Below are 12,410 nucleotides of genomic sequence, written 5' to 3'. Positions count from 1 at the left end.
CCGTTAGCTTCCCAGTTCACATGAGACCCGTTAGCTTCCCAGTTCATATGAGACCCGTTAGCTTCCCAGTTCATATGAGACCCGTTAGCTTCCCAGTTCACATGAGACCCGTTAGCTTCCCAGTTGATATGAGACCAGTTAGCTTCCCAGTTCATATGAGACCAGTTAGCATCCCAGTTCATATGAGACCAGTTAGCTTCCCAGTTCATATGAGACCCGTTAGCTTCCCAGCTGATATGAGACCCGTTAGCTTCCCAGTTCATATGAGACAAAATGATTACAGAGTTGAAAGTAAATAGAATCAATAAATGCTCTTCTTTCTTGTCACTCAAGAAACGGAAAGGTATTTTTCTTGAAACACCCACTTGAGAAGTCGATGGCGAAGCCAGACTTGGTGATGTAGAAGTCAGTCTGGAACTGAACTGTGACGACGTTGAGGGTGCTGTGTATCCCCTCGGGGAGCAGGGAGCCGGACAGCTCCCTCAGAGACATCTCATTTTCTGCCGGTCCGTCCCAAACCTCCAGGATGTCGTGAGATGCCTCTGTGTCGAACGCCAGGAACTGGAGGCTTAGGGAGGATGGGATGTAATAAAAGGGATTTTTTTTAAACAAACCAGATTTTGGCCAAGACAACACCAATTTCAAATCAGAAATTATTCACATTATTCATAATCTGTATTTGCTTGAGGTTGTGTGCATTTTCTGTTTACTCTATCACCAAGTGTTTGGCAGGACAAACCATCTGAAAACTATTCACATCTTCCCTTCGACTGGTGCCAGGAACTGGAGGGCTAGTTGGGAAGGATTGGGATCTGATTGGACAAACCAGCTCCACAGTCAGGCAGCGACCGAAATGATTAGAGAACCTACAGTACCTCTACAGGCAGTCACCAACTGTGGATTCTGAATCTTTAATTACATGGTTCTGAGTAAGCATTAACAATATCTGGAAATGCAGAAGGCTATGTTTTGTAACACATTGATATGCGAGATACCAGAGAAGGAAGCCCCGTTTTTCTTTTCTTCTTTTTCATTTGATGGTAAAAAAGGTAGATGAGTACCAGGGTTTTCGTTATGCAAAATGTGCCGCCGGACAAGATGACTAGGAATATTTTAATTTAACGGCCATTTTTAGTAAATTATCTGACCCATAACCATTTGGTTTGCGTAACCCATCAGGGTGTCTACCTCACGGTGCTCAGACTGGCAGAAATCATATTTAGATTATGGTAATTCATCTTCATAGAACGTGTAACTTCCTGTAATGAAAGCTGCCCAATAAAACATCACTTTCAAACATTTTCCCAAAATGCAATTCGATGGGAAAACACCATTCTAAACATTGCATCCTGATGTGAACGGTTTCAAATGTGACAGAGATGTGAGTTAGAAACTTAGAAAGAGGTGGGGAATCTAAAGACGCATCAACTAAGACAGTTTTTTTTTACCTTTCTTTAACCAGGCAAGTCAGTTAAGAATAAATATTATTATTATTTTACAATGACTGCCTAGGAACAGTGGGTTAACTGCCTGTTCAGGGGCAGAACGACAGATTTGTATCTTCTAAGCTCGCAGGTTTGAACTCGCAACCTTCCAGTTTCTAATCCAACGCTCTAACCACTAGGCTACCCTGCCTCCTCTACACTCTAACCACTAGGCTACCCTGCCTCCTCTACACTCTAACCACTAGGCTACCCTGCCTCCTCTACACTCTAACCACTAGGCTACCCTGCCTCCTCTACACTCTAACCACTAGGCTACCCTGCCGGTTGCTAATATGACTGAAAATTGTGCCTTTGACTTTCTGGACAATTGAAAAAAATGTTTATATAAAAACCAATAGAACAGGAAAGAAATGTTGGTTTCAACAGCATATGAGGAAGTCTTTATAAAATAACTGTCTGAGTGTTTCTATGGTGGGATATTACCAGGAGCAACGAGCTGAGGAGCTGCAGGACCTGGAGAAGTCTTTATAAAATAACTGTCTGAGTGTTTCAACAGGATATTACCAGGAGCAACGAGCTGAGGAGCTGTAAGACCTGGAGAAGTCTTTATAAAATAACTGTCTGAGTGTTTCTACAGGATATTACCAGGAGCAACGAGCTGAGGAGCTGCAGGACCTGGAGAAGTCTGTGATATTCAGCTCAAAACAGGCTCTGTATGCTGTGCTCATGTGATAAAGAAGAGACATGATGACTTACGAAAAAAATACACACGAATTATACAAAATATTGCAAATTAACCTATAGACCTGTAAACATGGCGTCAAATGTATTTACATCGACTGATCTATACTATACTGATCTATACTATACTGATCTATACTATACTGATCTATACTATACTGATCTATACTATACTGATCTATACTATAATGATCTATACTATACTGATCTATACTATACTGATCTATACTATACTGATCTATACAATACTGATCTATACTATACTGATCTATACTATAATGAATGAAAAGCATTGTTTTGCAATGGGATTGTTTTTCTTGCACTCGATTTGGCAACAGTTTTATTTATCGGCTTTTCATATTTTTTTACAGGTCAAAAGCCGGCAATTACCGGAAACTCTGATGCGTACATACCTCCAAAGCCAATTACCAGCTAAGGGAAACTCTGATGCGTACATACCTCCAAAGCCAATGACCAGCTAAGGGAAACTCTGATGCGTACATAACTCCAAAGCCAATTACCAGCTAAGGGAAACTCTGATGCGTACCTACCTCCAAAGCCAATTACCAGCTAAGGGAAACTCTGATGCGTACATACCTCCAAAGCCAATTAGCAGCTAAGGGAAACTCTGATGCGTACATACCTCCAAAGCCAATTACCAGCTAAGGGAAACTCTGATGCATACATACCTCCAAAGCCAATTAGCAGCTAAGGGAAACTCTGATGCGTACATACCTCCAAAGCCAATTACCAGCTAAGGGAAACTCTGATGTGTACATACCTCCAAAGCCAATTACCAGCTAAGGGAAACTCTGATGCGTACATACCTCCAAAGCCACTTAGCAGCTAAGGAAACTCTGATGTGTACATACCTCCAAACCAATTACCAGCTAAGGAAACTCTGATGTGTACATACCTCCAAAGCCAATTACCAGCTAAGGGAAACTCTGATGCGTACATACCTCCAAAGCCACTTAGCAGCTAAGGAAACTCTGATGTGTACATACCTCCAAAGCCAATTACCAGCTAAGGGAAACTCTGATGCGTACATACCTCCAAAGCCAATTACCAGCTAAGGGAAACTCTGATGCGTACATACCCCCAAAGCCAATTACCAGCTAAGGGAAACTCTGATGCGTACATACCTCCAAAGCCAATTACCAGCTAAGGGAAACTCTGATGCGTACATACCTCCAAAGCCAATTACCAGCTAAGGGAAACTCTGATGCGTACATACCTCCAAAGCCAATTACCAGCTAAGGGAAACTCTGATGCGTACATACCTCCAAAGCCAATTACCAGCTAAGGGAAACTCTGATGCGTACATACCTCCAAAGCCAATTACCAGCTAAGGGAAACTCTGATGCGTACATACCTCCAAAGCCAATTACCAGCTAAGGGAAACTCTGATGCGTACATACCTCCAAAGCCAATTACCAAACTGTGCATTATCAATCATAATTTAATGATAAAAGTAAGTAAATATTTGACAATATGTTATCTGAAACAACAGCAGGACTGTTTTGTAATACATTAATATAGAAATGGTTCTGTATGGTACCAGACAAGGGTACCCCATTTTACCTAATCATTTTGTGGTTAAAAAAAAGTTAATATCCGATTCCAATTCTATATTTGAAGTAGCTACCTGACGATGTTGCCAGAGTTGACAGTGATGGTCCAGGTACAGCGCAGGTTGTTGTCGTAAGGAAAGGGATATCCAGGAGACAGGATGCGGCCTGTAGACTCACCTTTGAACCTACCGCCACACTCCGCTGGAGGCACACACACACACAGAAAAACACACACACACAGAAACACACACACACACACACACACAGAAACACACACACCAAAAAACAGGTCACTAACAGGTCATCCGACCTTGTCAACATCCAACATCTAAAGAACACAACAGTTCCCTTGAGGGAAAATGTATTAAAGAAATACATGCATAAACAACTGCCAGACTTGTCAAATCAGACTATTCCCAGTCATTCAACGCGAAGAATACAAAAAAAAACAGAATCGAGATCTGAATACAAATGACTAGCGCTTAGTAAATCCTGGAGTAAAGCCCTTTTCTCCTTGTACCTGGCAATGCAATGGTGTGGAGTAGACAGAGGACCTAAAGTACTGAGAAATGGTGTGGAGTAGACAGAGGACCTAAAGTACTGAGAAATGGTGTGGAGTAAACAGAGGACCTAAAGTACTGAGAAATGGTGTGGAGTTGACAGAGGACCTAAAGTACTGAGAAATGGTGTGGAGTAGACAGAGGACCTAAAGTACTGAGAAATGGTGTGGAGTAGACAGAGGACCTAAAGTTCTGAGAAATGGTGTGGAGTCAACAGAGGACCTAAAGTACTGAGAAATGGTGTGGAGTAAACAGAGGACCTAAAGTACTTAGAAATGGTGTGGAGGAGACAGAGGACCTAAAGTACTGAGAAATGGTGTGGAGTAAACAGAGGACCTAAAGTTCTGAGAAATGGTGTGGAGCAAACAGAGGACCTAAAGTACTTAGAAATGGTGTGGAGGAGACAGAGGACCTAAAGTACTGAGAAATGGTGTGGAGTAAACAGAGGACCTAAAGTACTGAGAAATGGTGTGGAGGAGACAGAGGACCTAAAGTTCTGAGAAATGGTGTGGAGTCGACAGAGGACCTAAAGTACTGAGAAATGGTGTGGAGGAGACAGAGGACCTAAAGTACTGAGAAATGGTGTGGAGTAGACAGAGGACCTAAAGTACTCAGAAATGGTGTGGAGGAGACAGAGGACCTAAAGTACTGAGAAATGGTGTGGAGGAGACAGAGGACCTAAAGTACTGAGAAATGGTGTGGAGGAGACAGAGGACCTAAAGTACTGAGAAATGGTGTGGAGGAGACAGAGGACCTAAAGTACTGAGAAATGGTGTGGAGTAGACAGAGGACCTAAAGTACTGAGAAATGGTGTGGAGTAGACAGAGGACCTAAAGTACTGAGAAATGGTGTGGAGTAGACAGAGGACCTAAAGTACTGAGAAATGGTGTGGAGGAGACAGAGGACCTAAAGTACTGAGAAATGGTGTGGAGTAGACAGAGGACCTAAAGTACTGAGAAATGGTGTGGAGTAGACAGAGGACCTAAAGTACTGAGAAATGGTGTGGAGTAGACAGAGGACCTAAAGTACTTAGAAATGGTGTGGAGGAGACAGAGGACCTAAAGTACTGAGAAATGGTGTGGAGTTGACAGAGGACATAAAGTACTGAGAAATGGTGTGGAGTAAACAGAGGACATAAAGTTCTGAGAAATGGTGTGGAGTAGACAGAGGACCTAAAGTACTGAGAAATGGTGTGGAGGAGACAGAGGACCTAAAGTACTGAGAAATGGTGTGGAGGAGACAGAGGACCTAAAGTACTGAGAAATGGTGTGGAGTAAACAGAGGACCTAAAGTACTGAGAAATGGTGTGGAGTAGACAGAGGACCTAAAGTACTGAGAAATGGTGTGGAGGAGACAGAGGACCTAAAGTACTGAGAAATGGTGTGGAGTAGACAGAGGACCTAAAGTACTGAGAAATGGTGTGGAGTCGACAGAGGACCTAAAGTACTTAGAAATGGTGTGGAGGAGACCCGAGGACCTAAAGTACTGAGAAATGGTGTGGAGTAAACTGAGGACCTAAAGTACTGAGAAATGGTGTGGAGTCGACAGAGGACCTAAAGTACTGAGAAATGGTGTGGAGTCGACAGAGGACCTAAAGTACTGAGAAATGGTGTGGAGTAAACAGAGGACCTAAAGTACTGAGAAATGGTGTGGAGTCGACAGAGGACCTAAAGTAGTGAGAAATGGTGTGTAGTCGACAGAGGACCTAAAGTACTGAGAAATGGTGTGGAGGAGACAGAGGACCTAAAGTACTGAGAAATGGTGTGGAGTAGACAGAGGACCTAAAGTACTGAGAAATGGTGTGGAGGAGACAGAGGACCTAAAGTTCTGAGAAATGGTGTGGAGTAGACAGAGGACCTAAAGTACTGAGAAATGGTGTGGAGTAGACAGAGGACCTAAAGTACTGAGAAATGGTGTGGAGGAGACAGAGGACCTAAAGTACTGAGAAATGGTGTGGAGGAGACAGAGGACCTAAAGTACTGAGAAATGGTGTGGAGTAAACAGAGGACCTAAAGTACTGAGAAATGGTGTGGAGTAAACAGAGGACCTAAAGTACTGAGAAATGGTGTGGAGTAGACAGAGGACCTAAAGTACTGAGAAATGGTGTGGAGGAGACAGAGGACCTAAAGTTCTGAGAAATGGTGTGGAGTAGACAGAGGACCTAAAGTACTGAGAAATGGTGTGGAGTAGACAGAGGACCTAAAGTACTGAGAAATGGTGTGGAGTAGACAGAGGACCTAAAGTACTGAGAAATGGTGTGGAGTAAACAGAGGACCTAAAGTACTGAGAAATGGTGTGGAGTCGACAGAGGACCTAAAGTACTGAGAAATGGTGTGGAGTAGACAGAGGACCTAAAGTACTGAGAAATGGTGTGGAGTAGACAGAGGACCTAAAGTACTGAGAAATGGTGTGGAGTAGACAGAGGACCTAAAGTACTGAGAAATGGTGTGGAGTAGACAGAGGACCTAAAGTACTGAGAAATGGTGTGGAGTAGACAGAGGACCTAAAGTACTGAGAAATGGTGTGGAGTCGACAGAGGACCTAAAGTACTTAGAAATGGTGTAGAGTAAACAGAGGACCTAAAGTACTTAGAAATGCAAAAAACGTGTTTCGCCTAAATTATGCCTCTTAATGGCACCATGAGTTACCTTTAAAAGACTGTCCAGAAAATATAGGTGTCTGGTCCTGGACTGTGGGAGAGACTCACCACGGCACATTTGAATATCTCAGCTATTGTCCTGGTTATTATCAGCCATCAATATCTATCTATCTATCTATCTAATCTAACGACATGTTTCTCTCTCTCTCGTGTTTCTCTCTCTCTCTCATGTTTCCCTCTCTCTCGTATTTCTCTTTCTGTCTGTCTCTCTCTCTCTCTCTCTCTCTCTCGTGTTTCTCTCTCTTTCGCTCTCATGTTTCCCTCTCTTTCTCTTTCTCTTTCTCTCTCTCTCTCTCTCTCTCTCTCTCTCTCTCTCTCTCTCTCTCTCTCTCTCTCTCTCTCTCTCTCTGTGTTTCTCTCTCTTTCGCTCTCATGTTTCCCTCTCTCTCATGTTTCCCTCTCTCTCGTGTTTCTCTCTCTCTCTCACTCTCTCTCTCTCTCTCTCTCTTTCGCTCTCATGTTTCCTTCTCTCTCATGTTTCTCTCTCTCTCATATTTCTCTCTCTCTCGTGTTTCTCTCTCTCTTGTGTCTCTCTCTCTCTCTCATGTTTCCCTCTCTCTCATGTTTCTCTCTCTCATGTTTCCCTCTCTCTCTCTCTCTCTCTCTCTCTCTCTCTCTCTCTCGTGTTTCTCTCTCTCTCGTGTTTCTCTCTGTCTCTCTCTCTCTCGTGTTTCTCTCTCTTTCGCTCTCATGTTTCCCTCTCTCTCATGTTTCTCTCTCTCTCGTGTTTCTCTCTCTCATGTTTCCCTCTCTCTCGTGTTTCTCTTTCTCTCCCTCTCTCTCTCTCTCTCTCTCATGTTTCCCTCTCTCTCGTGTTTACCTCTCTCTCGTGTTTCTCAATCTCTCTCGTGTTTCTCAATCTCTCTCGTGTTTCTCTCTCTCTCTCAATTTCAATTTAAGGGGCTTTATTGGCATAGGAAACATATGTTTACATTGCCAAAGCAAGTGAAATAGATAATAAACAGAAGTGATATAATTAATAAAAAATGTACAGTAAAACATTACACTCACAAATGTTCCGAAATAATAAAGACATGTCTATGTACAAAGTGGTAATGATGTGCAAATAGTTAAAGTACAAAAGGGAAAAAAAAGAAACATAAATATGGGTTGTATTTACAATGGTGTTTGTTCTTCACTGGTTGACCTTTTCTTGTGGCAACAAGGTCTTGCTGCTGTGATGTCACACTGTGGTATTTCACCCAGCAGATAAGGGAGTTTATCAAATCAGTTTGTGGGTGGTGGGCACATAGCCTGTCTTCTCTTGGGAGCCAGGTCTGCCTCCGGTGGCCTTTCTCAATAGCAAGGCTATGCTCGCTGAGTCTGTACATAGTCAAAGCTTTCCTTAATTTTGGGTCAGTCACAGTGGTCAGGTACTCTACTCTCTGTTTAGGGCCAAATAGCATTCCAGTTTGCTCTGTTTTTTTTGTGTAAATTCTTTCCAATTTGTCAAGTAATCATCTTATTGTTTTCTCGTGATTTGGTTGGGTCTAATTGTGTTGCTGTCCTGAGGCTCTGTGGGGTCTGTTTGTGTTTGTGAACAGAGCCCCAGGACCCGCTTGCTTAGGGGACTCTTCTCCAGGTTCATCTCTCTGTAGGTGATGGCTTTGTTATGGAAGGTTTGGGAATCACTTCCTTTTAGGTGGTTGTAGAATTTAACAGCTCTTTTCTGGATGTTGATAATTAGCAGTCTGTCTCTCTGTCTCTCTCTCTCTCTCTCTCTCTCTCTCTCTCTCTCTCTCTCTCTCTCTCTGTTTTACATACAATAAACTCTCTGTACCTGTTGAAAATGATTTGTTATTCAAGATGGATAAAATACTCCCTGTTAAAACTGTGTTAGCTCCTGCTCTTTAGGCCAGACACTGTTTAACAACCAAAACACTGCATACGCAAGAATCCTCTACTGTCTTTCTGTATGCTCTCTCACTCTCTCTCGTCTCTATCTCTCTCGTCTCTGTCTCTCTCTCTCCCTCTCTGTGTGTCTCTCTCTCTCTCTCTCTGTGTCTCTCTCTCTCTGTGTCTCTCTGTGTCTCTCTCTCTCTCTGTGTCTCTCTGTGTCTCTCTCTCTCTCTGTGTCTCTCTCTCTCTCTGTGTCTCTCTGTCTCTCTGTGTCTCTCTGTCTCTCTCTCTCTCTGTGTGTCTCTCTGTCACTCTCTCTGTGTCTCTCTGTGTCTCTCTCTCTCTCTCTCTGTGTCTCTCTGTGTCTCTCTCTCTCTCTGTGTCTCTCTGTGTCTCTCTCTCTCTCTCTCTCTGTGTCTCTCTCTCTCTGTGTCTCTCTGTGTCTCTCTCTCTGTGTCTCTCTGTGTCTCTCTCTCTCTCTCTGTGTGTCTCTCTGTCTCTCGCTCTCTCTCTCTGTGTCTCTCTGTGTCTCTCTCTCTCTGTGTCTCTCTGTGTCTCTCTCTCTCTCTGTGTGTCTCTCTCTCTCTCTGTGTGTCTCTCTCTCTCTCTCTGTGTGTCTCTCTCTCTCTGTGTCTCTCTCTCTGTGTCTCTCTCTCTGTGTCTCTCTCTCTGTGTCTCTGTGTCTCTGTGTCTCTCTCTCCCTCTCTCTCTCTTTCTCTCTCTCTCTCTGTTTTACATACACTAAACTCTCTGTCCCTGTTGAAAAGGATTTCTTATTCACGATGAATAATAGACTTCGTATCAGTAAAGTGTTAACTCCAGCTCTTTAGGACCAGCCACTGTTTAACAAACCAAAACACTGCATACAAAAGAATACAGTAGTAGCTCACAGGAGATGTTCCTGAATAAATACATGTTAAATAGAGAAACCAAGACTCCGTGGCATTTATGCAGCCACTCTGTAGCTACACCTGCCGAATGTTTATGTCCATTTTTTACCATAATCTATCAGCACAAAACACTGCTGATACACAGCTTCTCTACACCTGCCGAATGTTTACGTCCATTTTATACCATAATCTATCGGCACAAAACACCGCTGATACACAGCTTCTCTACACCTGCCGAATGTTTACGTCCATTTTATACCATAATCTATCAGCACAAAACACTGCTGATACACAGCTTCTCTACACCTGCCGAATGTTTATGTCCATTTTATACCATAATCTATCAGCACAAAACACCGCTGATACACAGCTTCTCTACACCTGATAGATTCAAGCTAATGAATAACTTCAGTGGTTTGTCCTCCTTGCCTTCCTCCTTGCCTTCGCAATGGACTGAAACCAATTGCAGGAATCTAAACATGTGACACTGATCACTGATGGAAAGGATGGAAACGGACAAAACATTGAATAAAACAGATGATTTGGAGAGACGTGCATTAATCAATGAGCGACTAACAAAAAGAGACATTTAAATGTTTTCAATCATTCAAAATGAAATAAATAATACAATGTGATGAGTTAATTATTTTAAATCACTACACTACAATACAGCACAATGCTCTTACTTAACGTGGCTGTCACGCCTTGGTCTTAGTATTTTGTGTTTTCCTTAATTAGTTGGTCAGGCCAGGGTGTGACATGGGTTTATGTTGTTGTATTTCGTATTGGGGTTTTGTAGTTATTGGGATTGCGGCTGAGTAGGGGTGTTGCATAGGTTTGGCTGCTTGAGGCGGTTCTCAATCAGAGTCAGGTGATTCTCGTTGTCTCTGATTGGGAACCGTATTTAGGTAGCCTGGGTTTCACTTTGTATTTCATGGGTGATTGTTCCTGTCTCTGTGTAGTGTTCACCAGATAGGCTGTAATTAGTTTTCACGTTCCGTTTGTTGTTTTGTATTTATTTAAGTTATTTCATGTATCGCTATCTTCTACATTAAAGACATGAGTAACCACCACGCTGCATTTCGGTCCGACTCTCTTTCAACAAACGAAGAACGCCGTTACAGTGGCTGGCATCAAGACCATTTAACATAAAGAACCAACTGGCATCAAGACCATTTTACATAAAGAATCAGCTGGCATCAAGGCCACTTAACATAAAGATCCAACTGGCATCAAGACCTGTTAACATAAATAATTATCTGGCATCAAGACCACTTAACATAAAGAATCAGCGGCATCACCCCCATTCTCAAGGATCAATTATTCTGAACAAAACATGAGAGCTATTTGTCTTCTCCAACTAAATGAAAAGCGGAACGTTTTTCCAACAGTCCAATTAAGTGGAAATCATGTAGGACTAAATCCCTGAGATTAACACTGAGCTCAGCAATGTTGACAGTCTGATTGGACTGTATACTAATATGGGCTGCCAGAGAAAGGATGCAGGGAGGGAGAGAGAGAGAGAGAGAGAGAGAGAGAGAGAGAGAGAGAGAGAGAGAGATTGAAAGAGAGAGAGATTGAAAGAGAGAGAGAGATTGAAAGAGAGAGAGATTGAAAGAGAGAGAGATTGAAAGAGAGAGAGAGATTGAAAGAGAGAGAGAGAGAGATTGAAAGAGAGAAAGAAAGAGAGATTGAAAGAGAGAAAGAGAAAGAAAGAGATGAGAGAGAATGAGAGAGATTGAAAGAGAGAAAGAGAAAGAAAGAGATGAGAGAGAAAGAGAAAGAAAGAGATGAGAGAAGGAGAGAGATTGAAAGAGAGAAAGAGAAAGAAAGAGATGAGAGAGAAAGAACGAGAGAGAGAGAGAGAGAGACAGGAAGGGAGGGAGGGAGATGGATTGGGAGAGAGAGAGAGAGAGAGAGAGAGAGAGAGAGAGATGAGAGATGGATAGAAAGGGAGAGAGATGGAGAGAGATGAAGAGAGAGAGGGAGAGAGAGAGGGAGAGAGAGAGAGAGGAAGGGAGGGAGATGGATAGAAAGAGAGAGAGATGGAGAGAGAAGAGAGATTGAAAGAAAGAGGGGGACAAGGAAGGATTACCTATGCATGAGGGGAGGTGGTTGTCCCATGCTCTTCTCTCTCGGGTCATGCACTTGAGTATGCCACTTCCGTGCAGGGAATAACCTTGGTCACAGCCGTACGTGATGGCACTGCCAGCGAAGTGCCCCTGGTCGCTGACTTTGAACCCAAACTGAGGCACCCCGGGATCCTCGCAGTGAGACAGATCAAAACCTGCCAGAGAGTTATAGAGTAGAGGAGAAGACAAAGAGGGAAAAACAGGTTGTATCATTATGGAGTCCTAGAGACGACAGACATTATGGAGACCATCCTAGAGACCACACACATTATAGAGACTGTTCTAGAGACAACACGCATTATAGAGACCGTCCTAGAGACCACACACATTATGGGGACCATCCTGGAGACCACACACATTATAAAGACCATCCTAGAGACCACACACATTATAGAGACCGTCCTAGAGACCACACACATTATAGAGACCATCCTAGAGACCACACACATTATAGAAACTGTCCTAGAGACCACACACATTATAGAGACCATCCTAGAGACCACACATATCATGGAGACCTTCCTAGAGACAACAACTATTATAGAGACCGTCCTAGAGACATCACACATT

General features: G+C 43.0%; 1 protein-coding gene across 1 annotated transcript in view; it reads right to left on the bottom strand.

Moving 5' to 3' along the window:
• Positions 1–12,410, bottom strand: part of LOC135519841 (CUB and sushi domain-containing protein 3-like) — a 105,378-nt gene that overhangs the window by 44,347 nt on the left and 48,621 nt on the right. Inside the window, exons 5-7 of the mRNA XM_064945047.1 lie at positions 11,804–11,995; positions 3,835–3,961; positions 366–568 (exon numbers count right to left, since the gene is read on the bottom strand). Of these exons, the coding sequence (XP_064801119.1) occupies positions 366–568; positions 3,835–3,961; positions 11,804–11,995 (522 nt within the window). The remainder of the gene's footprint in view (positions 1–365; positions 569–3,834; positions 3,962–11,803; positions 11,996–12,410) is intronic.

Source organism: Oncorhynchus masou, chromosome 29, assembly GCF_036934945.1.
Source record: "Oncorhynchus masou masou isolate Uvic2021 chromosome 29, UVic_Omas_1.1, whole genome shotgun sequence".
Classification (NCBI taxonomy): domain Eukaryota; kingdom Metazoa; phylum Chordata; class Actinopteri; order Salmoniformes; family Salmonidae; genus Oncorhynchus; species Oncorhynchus masou.
Note: the sequence above shows the minus strand (reverse complement) of the source record. Positions and strands in the feature narration are given on the sequence as shown.